The sequence below is a fragment of the Gekko japonicus genome, unplaced genomic scaffold (assembly GCF_001447785.1).
Source record: "Gekko japonicus isolate JY-2015 unplaced genomic scaffold, Gekko_japonicus_V1.1 scaffold747, whole genome shotgun sequence".
Taxonomy (NCBI): Eukaryota; Metazoa; Chordata; class Lepidosauria; order Squamata; family Gekkonidae; genus Gekko; species Gekko japonicus.
This window is the reverse complement of record NW_015160231.1, coordinates 331,437-345,457: the sequence shown is the minus strand read 5'-3', so window position 1 is coordinate 345,457 and position 14,021 is coordinate 331,437. Positions and strand designations below refer to the sequence as shown.

The 14,021-nt window shown below is 42.6% G+C and overlaps 1 protein-coding gene across 3 annotated transcripts in view; it reads right to left on the bottom strand.

The window, feature by feature from the left end:
• The window catches only part of FYCO1 (FYVE and coiled-coil domain containing 1), an 80,082-nt gene that overhangs the window by 50,702 nt on the left and 15,359 nt on the right, over window positions 1-14,021 (bottom strand). For 2 of the 3 annotated variants that reach the window (XM_015412391.1, XM_015412385.1), the window contains exons 3-7: window positions 12,171-12,277; window positions 10,133-10,258; window positions 6,062-6,168; window positions 2,697-2,840; window positions 1,269-1,362 (exon numbers count right to left, since the gene is read on the bottom strand). In XM_015412391.1, the coding sequence (XP_015267877.1) occupies window positions 1,269-1,362; window positions 2,697-2,840; window positions 6,062-6,168; window positions 10,133-10,258; window positions 12,171-12,277 (578 nt within the window). Of the gene's footprint in view, window positions 1-1,268; window positions 1,363-2,696; window positions 2,841-5,171; window positions 5,270-6,061; window positions 6,169-10,132; window positions 10,259-12,170; window positions 12,278-14,021 lie in introns of those variants that run through there. The other variant, XM_015412397.1, reaches the window with a different exon arrangement.

Here is a 14,021-nt window from a genome sequence, read left to right as displayed (position 1 = left end):
AGCTACACCCTTTTAAGTCCATGTAAGTTAATGATTTTAGAGGGATATAACTCTCCTTAGGATGGCATTTTAAGAGTGTCATCCTAAGCAGGGCTATTTTTGGGCAGGAAAGCACAGGAACGGAGTTCCGGCTGGCTCCCGAGTTGGCCATGCCCAGCAGGAACTCATTAGCATAATAGGCCATACCCAACAGCAGAAACTCATTGGAATTGGCTACATTAGGGGTGTGTGGCCTAACATGCAAAGGAGTTCCTGCTACAAAAGAACCCCTGGGTTTTGACAACAAACAGGGTAAACAGAATAAGAAGCAAAAGGTGGGTGTGGCTGGATGACCACACTTCTGGTAACATGGGGGTGTGGCCTAATATGCTAATGAGCTATGGTGTCAGGGTGTGGCCTAATATGCTAATGAGTTTCTGCTGTTGGGTGTGGTCTATTATGGTAATGAGTTCCTGCTGGGCTTTTTCTACAAAAAGAGCCCTGAATTCCTAAGAGTATATTTGTGTATTTGTGTGCTTGCCTGGAAGTCATGGTTGACTTCTGGCAACCCCTCCTGGAGGCTTGAATGTTTTTCAGAGAGGTGGCTTGATTAGCCTGCCTTTGAATACCACCTCTGGTATTCCTTGGAGGTCTCCCTTCCAAGTACTTGCCAGGGTCAGCCTTGCTTAGCTTCCAAGATCTGATGAGACTGGGCTTGCCTGGACTATCCAGGTCAGGGCCTTAGGACTGCTTTCTTAATCTATTATTCCTGTTGCACAGTTCAAGAACTGCAGTGAGCTGATCCTCTGCTTTGAATGGGTTCACTGCTAAATACACGCACATGTTACTGAAAGGTATGATGCTACAAGTCAAGGTAAGGACTGAACTACTGCTGCTGTTGTAAAGAAGTGTTATTTATTAGTACTTAGAAAATTCACACAGTGCCATAAAACCACTCAAGGCAGCTGTCACGAAGGGGAAACACACCAATGCAACATCACAGCAAGACAGAAAAACCAGATGAAGGCAGATAAAAATTCAACCACACAAACTAAGACGTTAAGAAGCAGCAGATAAAAATACAGTGGTAAAATCTAAGACACTCACAAAGAACCAGAGACATAAACTATATGCGCTTAAAAGTGCAAACTCCCCCCTCCCAATCCAGGCTGGACTTTACCTAATGTGAACATACTCAGGGAGGACGTGTGGTCATTTGTTGCTCATGCACTCGCTTGTTGTGCATGCACTCGTTGCTTGCACACGCACTCATTTGTAAATACAATTACCTGCAAGTAGCTGCTCACCAGACTACTCATGCTTGAACTGCGGCTTGGAGGCTTCCACAGATAAGCTGAGGAGCCGTATGAAGACAAAGTCCTCCTGAAAAGAGAAGAGAAAAAAAGGACAAATAATCCCAGAGTAGCAGGGTGGCTTCAGTCTACGTCGGTCTCTTCTTGGTTACTGAGGCCCGGCAGGATCAGCGTGGGTTGTGCAGTCAATGTGGGTGATTCTGCACTTTGGCTGAGAAGGGGAAAGTAAGACACCTTTCTTGTGGGCACTGCAGCACCAAAGTAGGATTGTGGAATCTGCTGTGTAATATGCCCTTATGAAACGACACTCTATAAAACTGTGGGATGTGCCACCCACAGGGCTGAGCTGTCAAGAGCATACTAAACCAGTGCTTTGGTTTAGCATTTTTTGATAAAAAATATTCCTTCCCACATTCCATCATAACTTTTATGGTCGACTAAGATCACCTTTTCAGCTGTGCAACATTCAAAGAACAAGGGCATAGAGAGAAGCTCTTTCATGGGCTACTTCTAAATGTATGCCAAAGTCTGGATCTGAGGATTCTCATAAAATGTAAGCACCTGTTTCACACAGTGGCCAACTGACTGCCCTGGAGGGCCAAGAAACGGGACACAGAGGCCAAGGCATACACCCGATATTGCCTCCTAGCACAGGGGTTTACTTACTCTGGACGTGATGGTTCCCATCTAGTCACCATAGCTACTAGCCATTTATGGACCTATCCTCCCTAAATCTAATCCCCCTTTAAAGCCATCCATGCTAATAGCCATCATTATGTTTACTGGCAGTGGGTTCTACCATTTAATTACACATTGACTGAAGAAGTGATTCCCTTTGTCTCTCCTGAATCTACTGGCCATCAACTTCACTGGGTGCCCTGGGTTTCTAGTATTATAGGAGAGAAGGGAAAAGTTTCTTCTTCCCATGACTGATTTTATAAAACTATGTTGTCCTCTCCCCTTAGTCATCTTCTTTCTAAACTAAAAAGTCCCAGACTCTCCAGCCATTTCGCATAGAAAAAGTGTTCCAACAGTGTTTGTTGGCCATCCAGGACAAATGGTTGGCTGCGGTGTGAAAGAAGATACTGGACTAGATGGACCATGGGTCTGATCCAGCAGAGCTCTTCTTGTGTCCTTGTTATATTCAACAGCTTAATCATCTTGGTTGCCCTCTTCTGTACTTTTTCCAGCTTTGCAATATCATTATGCGATACAGTGACCAGAACTGTACACAGTACTCCAAACGAGAACACAGCATAGTTCTGCCAGTGCCGTCTAGTTACCAATTTATAAATTTTAATGTAGTAAAAAAAAAGAAAGACCATGTTTGATTTAAAAATCCAGGTTATAAAAACATTTCTAGGTCAGGCAAGGAGCATTTTAAATCTAACTGGTTTGTATTACCTGGCAAAGGTGGGCCATGCTGTGTCTAAGTCGTAGCCTCTAGACGCCAGGTCAAACTGAACTTCAGTTAGTTCATAGAGCTGCCCAACAATATCAGAACTCAGTTTAGCATTCAGGAAAGGACTTCTTGCATAGTACCAGTCACTAAAGACACAAGGATAGAGATAATGATTAATAAGCAAAACACAGATAATGGCTTAGCTTCAGCCAAAAATTACCACTATCTTTCCTCCTCTTCTCTGACTGCAGACCAAAATCACCCCCCCCCTGTCTGTCAGTGGAAATGTTAGGTGGACTCCAACCCTGTACCTCTAAGTACCACCAATTTTTTTAAAAAAGTGGTTTCAGTGGAATTGCCCTCTTCTTGCCACTCCCAAGTAGGCTTGTTTAAAAAGCTATCTAAAGTGAATAAAATAAATGTATCCAAAGAGCACACAAACAACAGCAGGTAGTAGCAACAGATCGCCACCGAAAAAAGTGGAAGAGAACAGACTTTAGTAACTTTTGCTGGAGTGATGTCCACAACCTTTTCTACCATTTTGTGTGTGTGTGTGAACTGGAAAGGGAACATACAGTGGCAGAGGTTATAATTTTTTTTAAAGAAACAAAAATATTGAAAAATGAAAGCTCATAACATGGCCCAGAGGAGAGGAAAGAAAACAATACTTATACATGTAGCATACAAAACCTGTGCAGCAACATCACAATTACACTATAGTAACAGCCAGTGTGGTTTAGTGCTTAGAGAGTCATATGAACTGGGAACGCCAGGTTCAAATCAGCACTCTGCTATTCAGCTTGCTGGGTGAACTTGGGCCAGTCACACTGAAGTAGTGTATTCCCCACAAGGCAAGCATTTCCTTTAAAACAGACATGTAGAAACTAAGAGCCTCTTTGTTCCAAAGCAACACATTAACCAGTAAACCACAGAGCTATACTGAGATGATTATTTTCTCCTAAGACCCCGTCTACAGTCAGTCCTCTGACTGAAGAGAAGGCAGAAGTTTATTTATTGCCGGTGTCAAGCGAAAACCTTGCATCCTAGCCAAATATCACCCGTGTTATCTTTTAAGATTTTTATTTAAAATCAGTCTAATCACTCTTGAATTGATTAAATATGAAAGAATCACAATAATACAAAAATATGTGCATAAGTCAATGAAATCAGAAACAGGAAAACATACATATCCTCTCTTATCCTAGCTAACTTCAATTTAAAAGATAAAATACCATTTCTGAGATTTTCATCAAAACACTTTCAGAAAGATCAGAACCCACAATCTGATTCAGGGGTGTTTGGGGCGTGGCCATCTTATATTAGCCCAATAATGTGAAACTCATGTGACTCTATCAAAATCTTTCAATTCGTTTGAAAGGATTAACTTTCCCATAGAAATAATTGTTGCAAACCAGTGTTCTCTTTGTTTGGCATATTGTACGATTTAGTACTGGACATAGAGCCATTATTCACACATTATCTTTCTAAAGGATTCAGTAGAAAGAACATTACTGTTACTGAAATGGTAAGAATCAAATTCTTGGGCCAACAGTTCAAGAATTTATACTACTAAGAATCAAGGTCAGTGACAAGTTCTACTTTCTGCTTAACCCACGTAAAAGGGGTTATTGCAAAGATAAAACGGAGAACAAGAAAATAATGCAAGTCACTCTGGACCCCCACTGGGGAGGAGGGCGAGAAATAAATTGAATAAATATATAAATGGGGGGGACCATCGTTTCCTGACTGAAATTCCCTGGGAAATGTGGCATCCCCACTACAGAACCCACAATCTGATTCAGGGGTGTTTGGGGCATGGCCATCTTATATTAGCCCAATAATGTGAAACTCATGTTACTCTATCAAAATCTTTCAATTCGTTTGAAAGGATTAACTTTCCCATAGAAATAATTGTTGCAAACCAGTGTTCTCTTTGTTTGGCATATTGTACGATTTAGTACTGGACATAGAGCCATTATTCACATAGTATCTTTCTAAAGGATTCAGTAGAAAGAACATTACTGTTACTGAAATGGTAAAGAATCAAATTCTTGGGCCAACAGTTCAAGAATGTATACTATTAAGAATCAAGGTCAGTGACAAGTTATACTTTCTGCTTAACCCAAGTAAAAGGGTTATTGCAAAGATAAAAGGGAGAACAAGAAAATAATGCAAGTCACTGGGGAGGAGGGCGAGAAATAAATGAAATAAATATATAAATGGGGGGGGACCATAAAATCAATGGGACTGCACTGCAAGGCATTCTCCTAGTAAAAAGCATGTGCTCTGCCAACTAGTTAGCTCTCCACAAAGTAGTTAACTCCTTTGACAGTGCTCTATTTTTACATTTTTTTCTTATTTATAGTACACAGACCACAAGACTACTGATAGAGACCAAACAGTTCATGGTATTGTCTCATACCCATCATTTCCTGGTACCATCACAACTATGTTGAATAAAATAACAACATTTTTACCTTGTTACTTTGGTATTCATGAAACATTGCTGCAAAGTGTCTGCAAGCCTTTGGTGCATTAAGGAGTAACGTATGAATGCCCTTCCCTTACCAAGGGATGTTCTCAGCTAGTAGGGGGGAAAGAAAACCATCATAAACAATGTACTTCTATGAACCATACACATGACCGAACCATACTTAACACTCCAGCCAGCCACTGTTTAGCTCTAGAAGTGAGCAGCCAACAGCTACATTCTTCTCTGGTTTTATACAGAAATAGACTATTGAGCACATGGCAGTGTCCAAACACACCCCATTCATCCTGGTGGGAGACGAGGCTGGGGAAGATACGATGCAAGGCTATTTATATGTGGTGAACACAGAAACGTCTGCATATTTCATGGTTTCCATAGACTCTGTGTTGAGTGTTTCCTTGCTTCCACCAGCTGGTGCCTCACTTCTGCAATTCTACTGACCATGACATCATCAAAATTGTCTGACACAACAATCCCGTGCATAATTTCTCCACTTTAATCCCATAGAAATCAATGGGACTGCACTGCAAGGCATTCTCCTAGTAAAAAGCATGTGCTCTGCCAACTACCATGTTTTCCCGAAAATGTCTTATTTTTTTCTCAAGAAGACACACTAGGGCTTATACCACAAATGTATAGAAATCCTGCTAGGGCTTATTTTTTGGGTAGGTCTTATTTTCGGGAAAACAGGGTAGTTAAACTCTCCACAAAGTAGTTAAAGCCTTTGACAGTGCTCTATTTTTACATTTTGTTCTTATTTATAGTACATAGACCACAAGACTACTGTTAGAGACCAAACATTTCATGGTATTGTCTCATACCCATCATTTCCTGGTACCATCACAACTTTGTTGAATGAAATAACAACATTTTTACCTTGTTACTTTGGTATTCATGAAACATTGCTGCAAAGTGTCTGCAAGCCTTTGGTGCATTAAGGAGTAACGTATGAATGCCCTTCCCTTACCAAGGGATGTTCTCAGCTAGTAGGGGGGAAAGAAAACCATCATAAACAATGTACTTCTATGAACCATACACATGACCGAACCATACTTAACACTCCAGCCAGCCACTGTTTAGCTCTAGAAGTGAGCAGCCAACAGCTACATTCTTCCCTGGTTTTATACAGAAATAGACTATTGAGCACATGGCAGTGTCCAAACACACCCCATTCATCCTGGTGGGAGACCAGGCTGGGGAAGATAGGATGCAAGGCTATTTATATGTGGTGACAGAGGGCTCTTTGGATCCAACAGTTCCATTCTAATAACAGCTGAGTCTTCCCCCATTGCAAGAGGTGTATTCCACCACCAGAAGGCTCCTGGCACTGTTAGCAGGGCAGAACCTCTGGATCCAACCTATGGTTTATACTGCACGTGCATATACATGGACTTTGAGACTGTGATGTGAGGAGATCAGGGAAAAAAATAGAAATGAAGGCTGTAAGTGCAGTGGTGATGGAAGAAGGACAAGACGCAAAGACTTGGCTAACTGCTTATTGAGAAATTAGGGTACAAGGGGCCTAAAGCAGAAGTGACATGGAGTTCATGAAAGAAACCCAGAAGGATTATGAAAGCGTTTTTGGAAATGTCAAGAAACATGGAAGCTTTCATCAAGTTTGAGACATCCTCGCAGAGTATAGTCAAAATTATATTTATTCACATAATGTATCCCCTGCCTTTTTGCCCTCTTCAGGTCCACTAAGGTGCTACAGTAAAGTAACAGCACAGACTGAGAAGAGCCAGTTTGGTGTAGTGGTTAAGTGCGCGGACTCTAATCTGGGAGAACCGGGGTTGATTCCCCACTCCTCCACTTGCTGGATGACCTTGGGCAAGCCATAGCTCTGATAAGAGCTGTTCTTGAGAAAGAGCAGTTTCTGTCAAGAGCTCGCTCAGCCCCACCTCCCTCACAAGGTGTCTGTTGTGGGGGGGGGGGAGGAAAAGGAGTTTGTAAGCCGCTCTGAGACACCTTTGGGTAGTGAAGGGCGGGGGATAAATCCAATCTCTTCTTCCTCTTCTACAATGAAGGAGGTGAGATATCTTCTAGCTCTTTAATTGGCGTTAATGTTCACCCCAAACAGAATCTTTTTTTACAACCAACTAATTTTGGTCTGCGAACATCTTTGAATTCAAGTGAAGCTACATTTTAGCGTTCCAGAGTTCAGCCAGGAACTGCCCCTAGGAGAACAGTTATCAGAATAAGAGGGAGGGCAGACATGGGTTGGCTTGATTAGAGGGCAAATTAAGTGTGTCAACCCATGCCCTATCTTGACTGTCAAACACATCTTTGCATTTTGGCAAACCTCTTGGCTTCTTTAGGATATATTCTCTATGGACTTCGAAGCACAGTGCAGCCTCGTTCTCCTTCCCCGTCATCCTTAGCTTTTGCTTGCACCTGAGCCAAGCACAACAATGGACAGTTTTGCAGAAACTATTATTTTGTTTTGTGTTCAATGTGTTTTTTTGAAGCAGGGAAAATGCTTAAGCCATTGTGTCTTGAATTTCAGGAAGAACATTATGATTCAGTTAAGTTTAAAAAAAAAAAAAATCCCTGGCACAGAACAATGAAAACTGAGTAAAAGTAGAATTTGAGTTTTTATACGAGGAACAAAGAAAGGCAAACAGTGTTCTATATGTTTTTTCCCAACAATGTTTTATTCAAGGTATGAGGAAGTGGGCGTGCACACGAAAACTCATACTTCCAATAAAACTTTGTTGGTCTTAAAGCTGCCACTGGACTCATACTTTGTTCTGCTGCTTCAGACCAACATGGCTATCCACCTGGATCTATCTACATGTTTTTGGTAAGGTAAAGGTTCCCTTGCTCGAAAGCCAGTCGAATCTGACTCTAGGGTTGCGGTGCTCATCTCCGTTTCAAAGCCGAAGCGCCAGCGCTGTCCGAAGATGTTTCCGTGGTCATGTGGTCGGCATGACTAAACACCAAGGCGCACGGAACACTGTTACCTTCCCACTGAATTGGTACCTATTTATCTACTTGCAATTTCTTGCTTTCGAACTGCTAAGTTGGCAGGAGCTGGAACTAGAGACGGGAGCTCACTCCGTCATGCGGCACCCGGGTCTTGAACTGCTGAACTACTGACCTTCCACAGCCTGCAGTTCAGCATCTTAACCACTTGAGCCACTGCAACAAACCAACACTGGGTAGCATCCAGCCTTAGGCTAGAAGAACTTCCTCCCGCCTATGGTGCCTTTCTTCAACTGAAGAGCCACTTAGGTTGGAGGAAGGCTTCCAACTTTGCTCTGCAGGGTGGCAGGCTTCACCCTGGTAGCATTGACCAAAGTTTTCTATTGGCTCCTGTTACTGGTGCTAGCAGTTCAGGTGGGATAAGCCTACACTTGGGTTCTAGCACAAGGTGGAGCAGCCATGTGGGGGAAGCAGGTGCGAGAGCCACCTCCAGGAAAACTACTGCCACACTAGCCCTCTCCTCTTCTCATATCAGCACGCAAGGCTACTATGCATAGAGGGGAAGGTGTATACAGGCCAGTAAGTGCCAGCTCTCACATTATTTTGCGTACATTTGAGGAAGTACAATCATGTCTGGGCACACAAGCCCTTGGCTAAATGAAGTATGCCAACAATAAATTTGGGACTGTGGCAATGAATATGACTGACAGCATTTCCTGTGCTTGGCACATATTCCAGCTAATGCAATCGTGGGAATAGCTGGTTGTTTGCTGGTTCACATGACATCTCTCTGCATGAGTCTATACCAAGACACTGTCAGGACTTCTCATGTCAACAAAAAAACGCAATAGCCCGTATGTAGTCTGAAGGGGAAAAAAAGGAGAAGAACAGTAGGCTGGATTTTGTAGTAAGTTTTCACCAATGAGTTGGAGAAGGGAGGTGATTTCTGCCACCACCACCACCACCCCGGGTTGCAGACCCCTGATTCTCTCCTCATACATTCCCGAGGGTCCCCTGTCCCCCAGGAGCAGTGCTTGAGGAATCATTTTGGGCTGCAGCAGAAAGAGGAAGATAAGAAAAATCTGTTCCAGTCCCAGAAATGCAGAGGTTCACCACAGGACTGACTTAGAATGAGCTGAATCCAAACACCACAGAGATATACATAAGGAACAGACTGTTCCTTACTTCCCCTTTCCTCCTCCCCCCCAAAAAAAACAATTTATTAGGATATAATAAAACAAAATTTCAAACATATATCAAAATTTATACAATTATATATCCTTCCCTCCTCCCTCCCCCCCCTTCTCGGCTTCCCACAGTGCTCCAACCTCCAGCTCAATTCTTAAATTTTCTTCATCCCTCCCTTTCTCCTTATTCACATCCATAGGTAACTTATCCTTCAACTGTTATTCTTATACATTTATCTATTTTCTATTATCCTTTAATAATCCTCAAAGCAAAGTAAACCTTACTTCCCCTTTCCAAGACAGCCTGTGCGCCCCAAAATGCATGGGAATAGAGGGCAGTGCAATACGGGCGTTGACAGTGGGGAGGACGGCATTGGCGGAAACCTCACACGAGCAGAAGGGGCCCTTGCATAAGTGGAAACAGACTGAGGATCCCTACCAAGTATTCTTGTTCTGAAAGAGCAAAGTATCGAGCATGACACTTTCATTTTGTAGTACTAAATTACTATGAACAAATACATGACAAAATGGATATGCATTAAAATATGCATTATCTTTTCCTCTTCACAGAAGCTGCTCTTCCAGATGCTTGAATTAATAGGACTGGTAACTGCTGTCATAAATCCTCTGCACGTTTGGAGTGCTAAATCAGAAGTGCCGAGACCTCACGTGCAGAAGGAGAGGCTTCTGGAATCTGTGAAGAGGTCCATGTACAGAAGCCTGGCTATCACCACCATAACGTATTTCACTTCTGCATCACCGTCTACCCCACTATTACTCTGGGGTGTCAGAATGATAGGTTGCCCATAAAGGGCAATGAATGTGTGTCACTTACTTCTGAAATAGACTTGACAAAGCGGATTCCATCATTTGCTCCTTTAACCTTTGCCAGGCAGTCACAGAAATAATCCCAGTAGTCTTTCCTGTTTCCCAGTAAGGTGGACTTTTCCTTCTGGTCAAACTTTGGAACAGAAAAGGGGGAAAATGTAACTTTCAATCAGTCATTCAGCAAACATACTTTTCTCCCTGCATGAACATTAGATGACGAGAGGTGATGGGATTTCAGACAGAACTGAAAGCATCTGGGTGAGCTAATGTGAGCCAACAGTTTCAATGTGGTGTGCCAAGAAATGACTATCAGCTCTTTGATAAATTGCAGTACTTGGGCTGAAGGTCATTCAAGGGCAAATTAGACAAGTCCGTTGAAGATGACTGAAGAGAACTACTGGGGCTTTTTTTAACTGTTAAATAGCAGCTCGGGGAAAGAAACCAGATTAGAGTTGGAGCACTTGGGGAAAAGGGGGGAGGGACATTTTCTTTACAATGTTTCCCCAACCTCACAGCCCCATGGAGAAGCTGTTTTCTTCACTGGGGAGGCCCGGAGAGCCCCGGGTCCCCTGAGCCTCCTCTTCGCTCTCTGGGGCTGCTGCACTCTGGCGTGAGCCCCAGGAAAACGGCGGTGGGCCTTCTCTTCACTCCCTGGGGCCTCTGCGCTTTGGCGCGAGCCCCAGGAAGTGAAGAAGAAGCCCGTCGCCGCCTCCCTGGGGCCGCTGCACCTCGGCACGAGGAATGGAGACCGGTAGACAGTAGAGCTATGAGCAGCCACTTTTGAACTTTTGTAAACACCACATATACAGCCAAGATTGGAATTGTAAAAACACTACAGACAACATGAATTGACGTCTGAAAAAGATATTGTTCGAAACGGACTACAGAAAGCCCGGGAAGGTCCGTCCTTCTTCTTCTTCTCTCTTGAAGACTTTGTTCTTGTTGAGTTGTTTGATGTATCTGAAAAACAAAATATAACTTGGAAATTTGAGAATTTGATGAACATACACAGCAATATCTTTCTTTTTGTATCTTCTTCATTGGGGGAAACACACAAGCAACCTTTATGCCTCCTCCAAAAGTGGGCAGACAGCAGAGTCGTGGGACCTTCTGAAGTCAGGAACATGATGCAACAAAAAAAAAGGGTTAATTCCCTCTTCCCCTCCTCACACTGTGACCCCAGTCACACTGTGACTCTCAACTGGGAGCACCTATGACTGCCATAGACCAATAACAAACATCTGGAAGATCAATTCCTGTATCTCTCAGTGCTTCATCTAGTTCGATGGCCCTCCATCTTCTTGAATTGAGCAGCAAAGGAAAACCCTATGGACTGGCTGAGTGGCAGAAGCACAAGCAGATACTTTGTGCCACAGAATCAAGGCTGAAAAGAGGGAACCCAGGATAAAACATAGTCCTGGGGTATTCTCCTGTTGCCCAGGAGAAGCATTTTGTAGGACATGTTGGGCTGCAGCAAGGAGGTCTCCTACAGCAAGGAGGACTATTTAGAAGAACACCAAAGGGTAGGATATTTCCCCCCCAGTGCCGCATTTATGTGACTGATTTGTATGATTGGTGACTGATTTAACTATCTATTTAAATAGTTGTCTTTCCAGGGTCTGCCATCCTTTCCTACCTTCCATATTCCCCAGATCTGAGCCACTGACAACTGAATCTCCTCCTACCTGCATAGCCTCATTGTGGGTTCCACTTCTTTGTCATAGCAGAGTGACCCCAAAATACAAGTAGTATAGAACTAAATACTGCTATAAGTAATTCTTCGTTTGTGGAAAAACACTTACAGCTCACAACAATACTTAACTACTAGAGTCGGGTGGCTTCCAGAGTCAAGTTATGGAATGTACCCATGTTAATAAACATTCTCCTTGGCCTTAACACCATATAAACATATTGTCATGCATGGCTTTTCTTGGAACAGTCCACTGCAAATTATTTGTCAGATTCCAGCTATCAGCAACTACCCTTAGCTATTCCCAAGAGTTAAGAAAGAGAAGTCTACTGGTCTAAATGCGAACATCACTTACCTGCAAAAGATACTCGAGCTTGTAGGAAAACTTATGCAAGCTGATACAGTCATCTGTGATTGGTTCCCCCGCTTCTGAAAATTCTTTGCTCAATTCTGTCACAGCATCTTTGGATGAGAATACAAAACACAATGCACAGGGTGCAAACAGGAGCAATATGAATAACTGAGCTGATAGTAAACCCAAGGACAGGATCCTTCTTGTTTGTTTGTTTTTAAGAGAACTGTTGGGCAGCATCTACATATACCTCCTTAGGCCAGGGCTGTATGTTGGATTCCAATGGAGTCAGAAAAAGTGCAAGGATAAATTACTGGGTGTAGAATCTCAAAAGCCAGGTGCGACTGAATAAGATTTCCAGTAGCTAAGGACAGGGCTTCAGTGCTGTGCTCATATCCACAACTAGCAAGAGCAGAATAAATCTTGCAAAAGAGTAAAAACTTGCAGAATAATTCATACCAAGTAAAAGTCTTCATCAGTGGGCGTAATTTACAAAGGTGCAGAATCTGGCTCCTTGAAGAATTGTATTTTATTTTAGTTTTAGTTTTTAGTTTTAGTATGGGATACACATAGCCCTGCTCTAGACACACCTGAAATAAAATATACTGGTCTCAGCATAATGTACAAGGAAGGAATGTATATATACTGCACAATGGAGCACGGATTTCTGACTTCAGAGTTCACCCTGCTCCCAGACGTTGATCACTTTTGTGAACAATAGGTAACTCTAAGGTGCCATGTAAATCAATCCTCAGTCTCCAGTAGCAGACACAGATGAGTATGATGAAGTTACATATCTATAAAACCCATGCCATGGCTCCGAAAACATTAGAGGACCTCCTTTCCTGGAAATGATCCCTTTTTTACTGGAGTGAATCCAATTTAAAATATTCTGAGAAACTGCCATATACCATCAGACTATTAATCCATGTACATCAGGGCGGTAACATCTGGGTGAACTGATTTGAAATCTAGGCAACTTGAATCTGTGAATTAAATCACTGAGGAAAAAAAACTAAGGTAAGATAGAGATTTAAATAAAAATATTTCTCTGTCCTGTATAGCATAGAATAGCTGTTATGGGGAAATCCAGGGCCACTGAAGCAAGGGATTCTGGGAGACTTCAACACTCTATCCCTTTTCACATGTTACAGTGAATGCACATACAGCCTGCATGTAGGCGTGCACACCTGTTCGTAAGGAAATGAAACCAGGGATCAATATCAGGATAAATGTAGAGTTTAAATCACATGTTCAACTGTACATGCATTTAATATAACATAAGAATTACTCAACACATGTATAGATTGTACATGCGTTCACTGAAACTCATGAAGGGCCATCTGTAGGCCAGGTGCCCTGGACAAGGTGCCAGCTCTAAGACCAATGCTCCCTTTATTGAGAAGACGGGAAGGGATAACGTAACCTTGGGGCCAGTCGCTATCTCTCACTGTGACATACCTCTGAGTTTCAAGGCTACCATTGTGAGGGTAAACTGGAGGGGTGGGATCCAAGTTTCTTGGTGTGCGTAAATATATATATATATAATATACATAAAATGTATGAGAAACAGGGGGAAATGCATTTTACACACAAAGAAAACCAATTATAACCCTATTCATGCTAACTGCAAGCAATGAGATTGGTTTTCATAATGATGTTTGGTGATTGTTAGGTGTATCCAGAAGGACTCTTTGCCTAGGGGCTCAAAATGGCTCTCAGTAGCCTGAAGAGGGACACAATTTACTTTGCTGTTGTAAATGAAGGCTAACCATTCAAAATGTAGGTTTTCTCCAGTTTTTTTTTTTAATGGGTATTTGTGGTAGCCAGGAGAAAACATCTAATCTGTGTAGG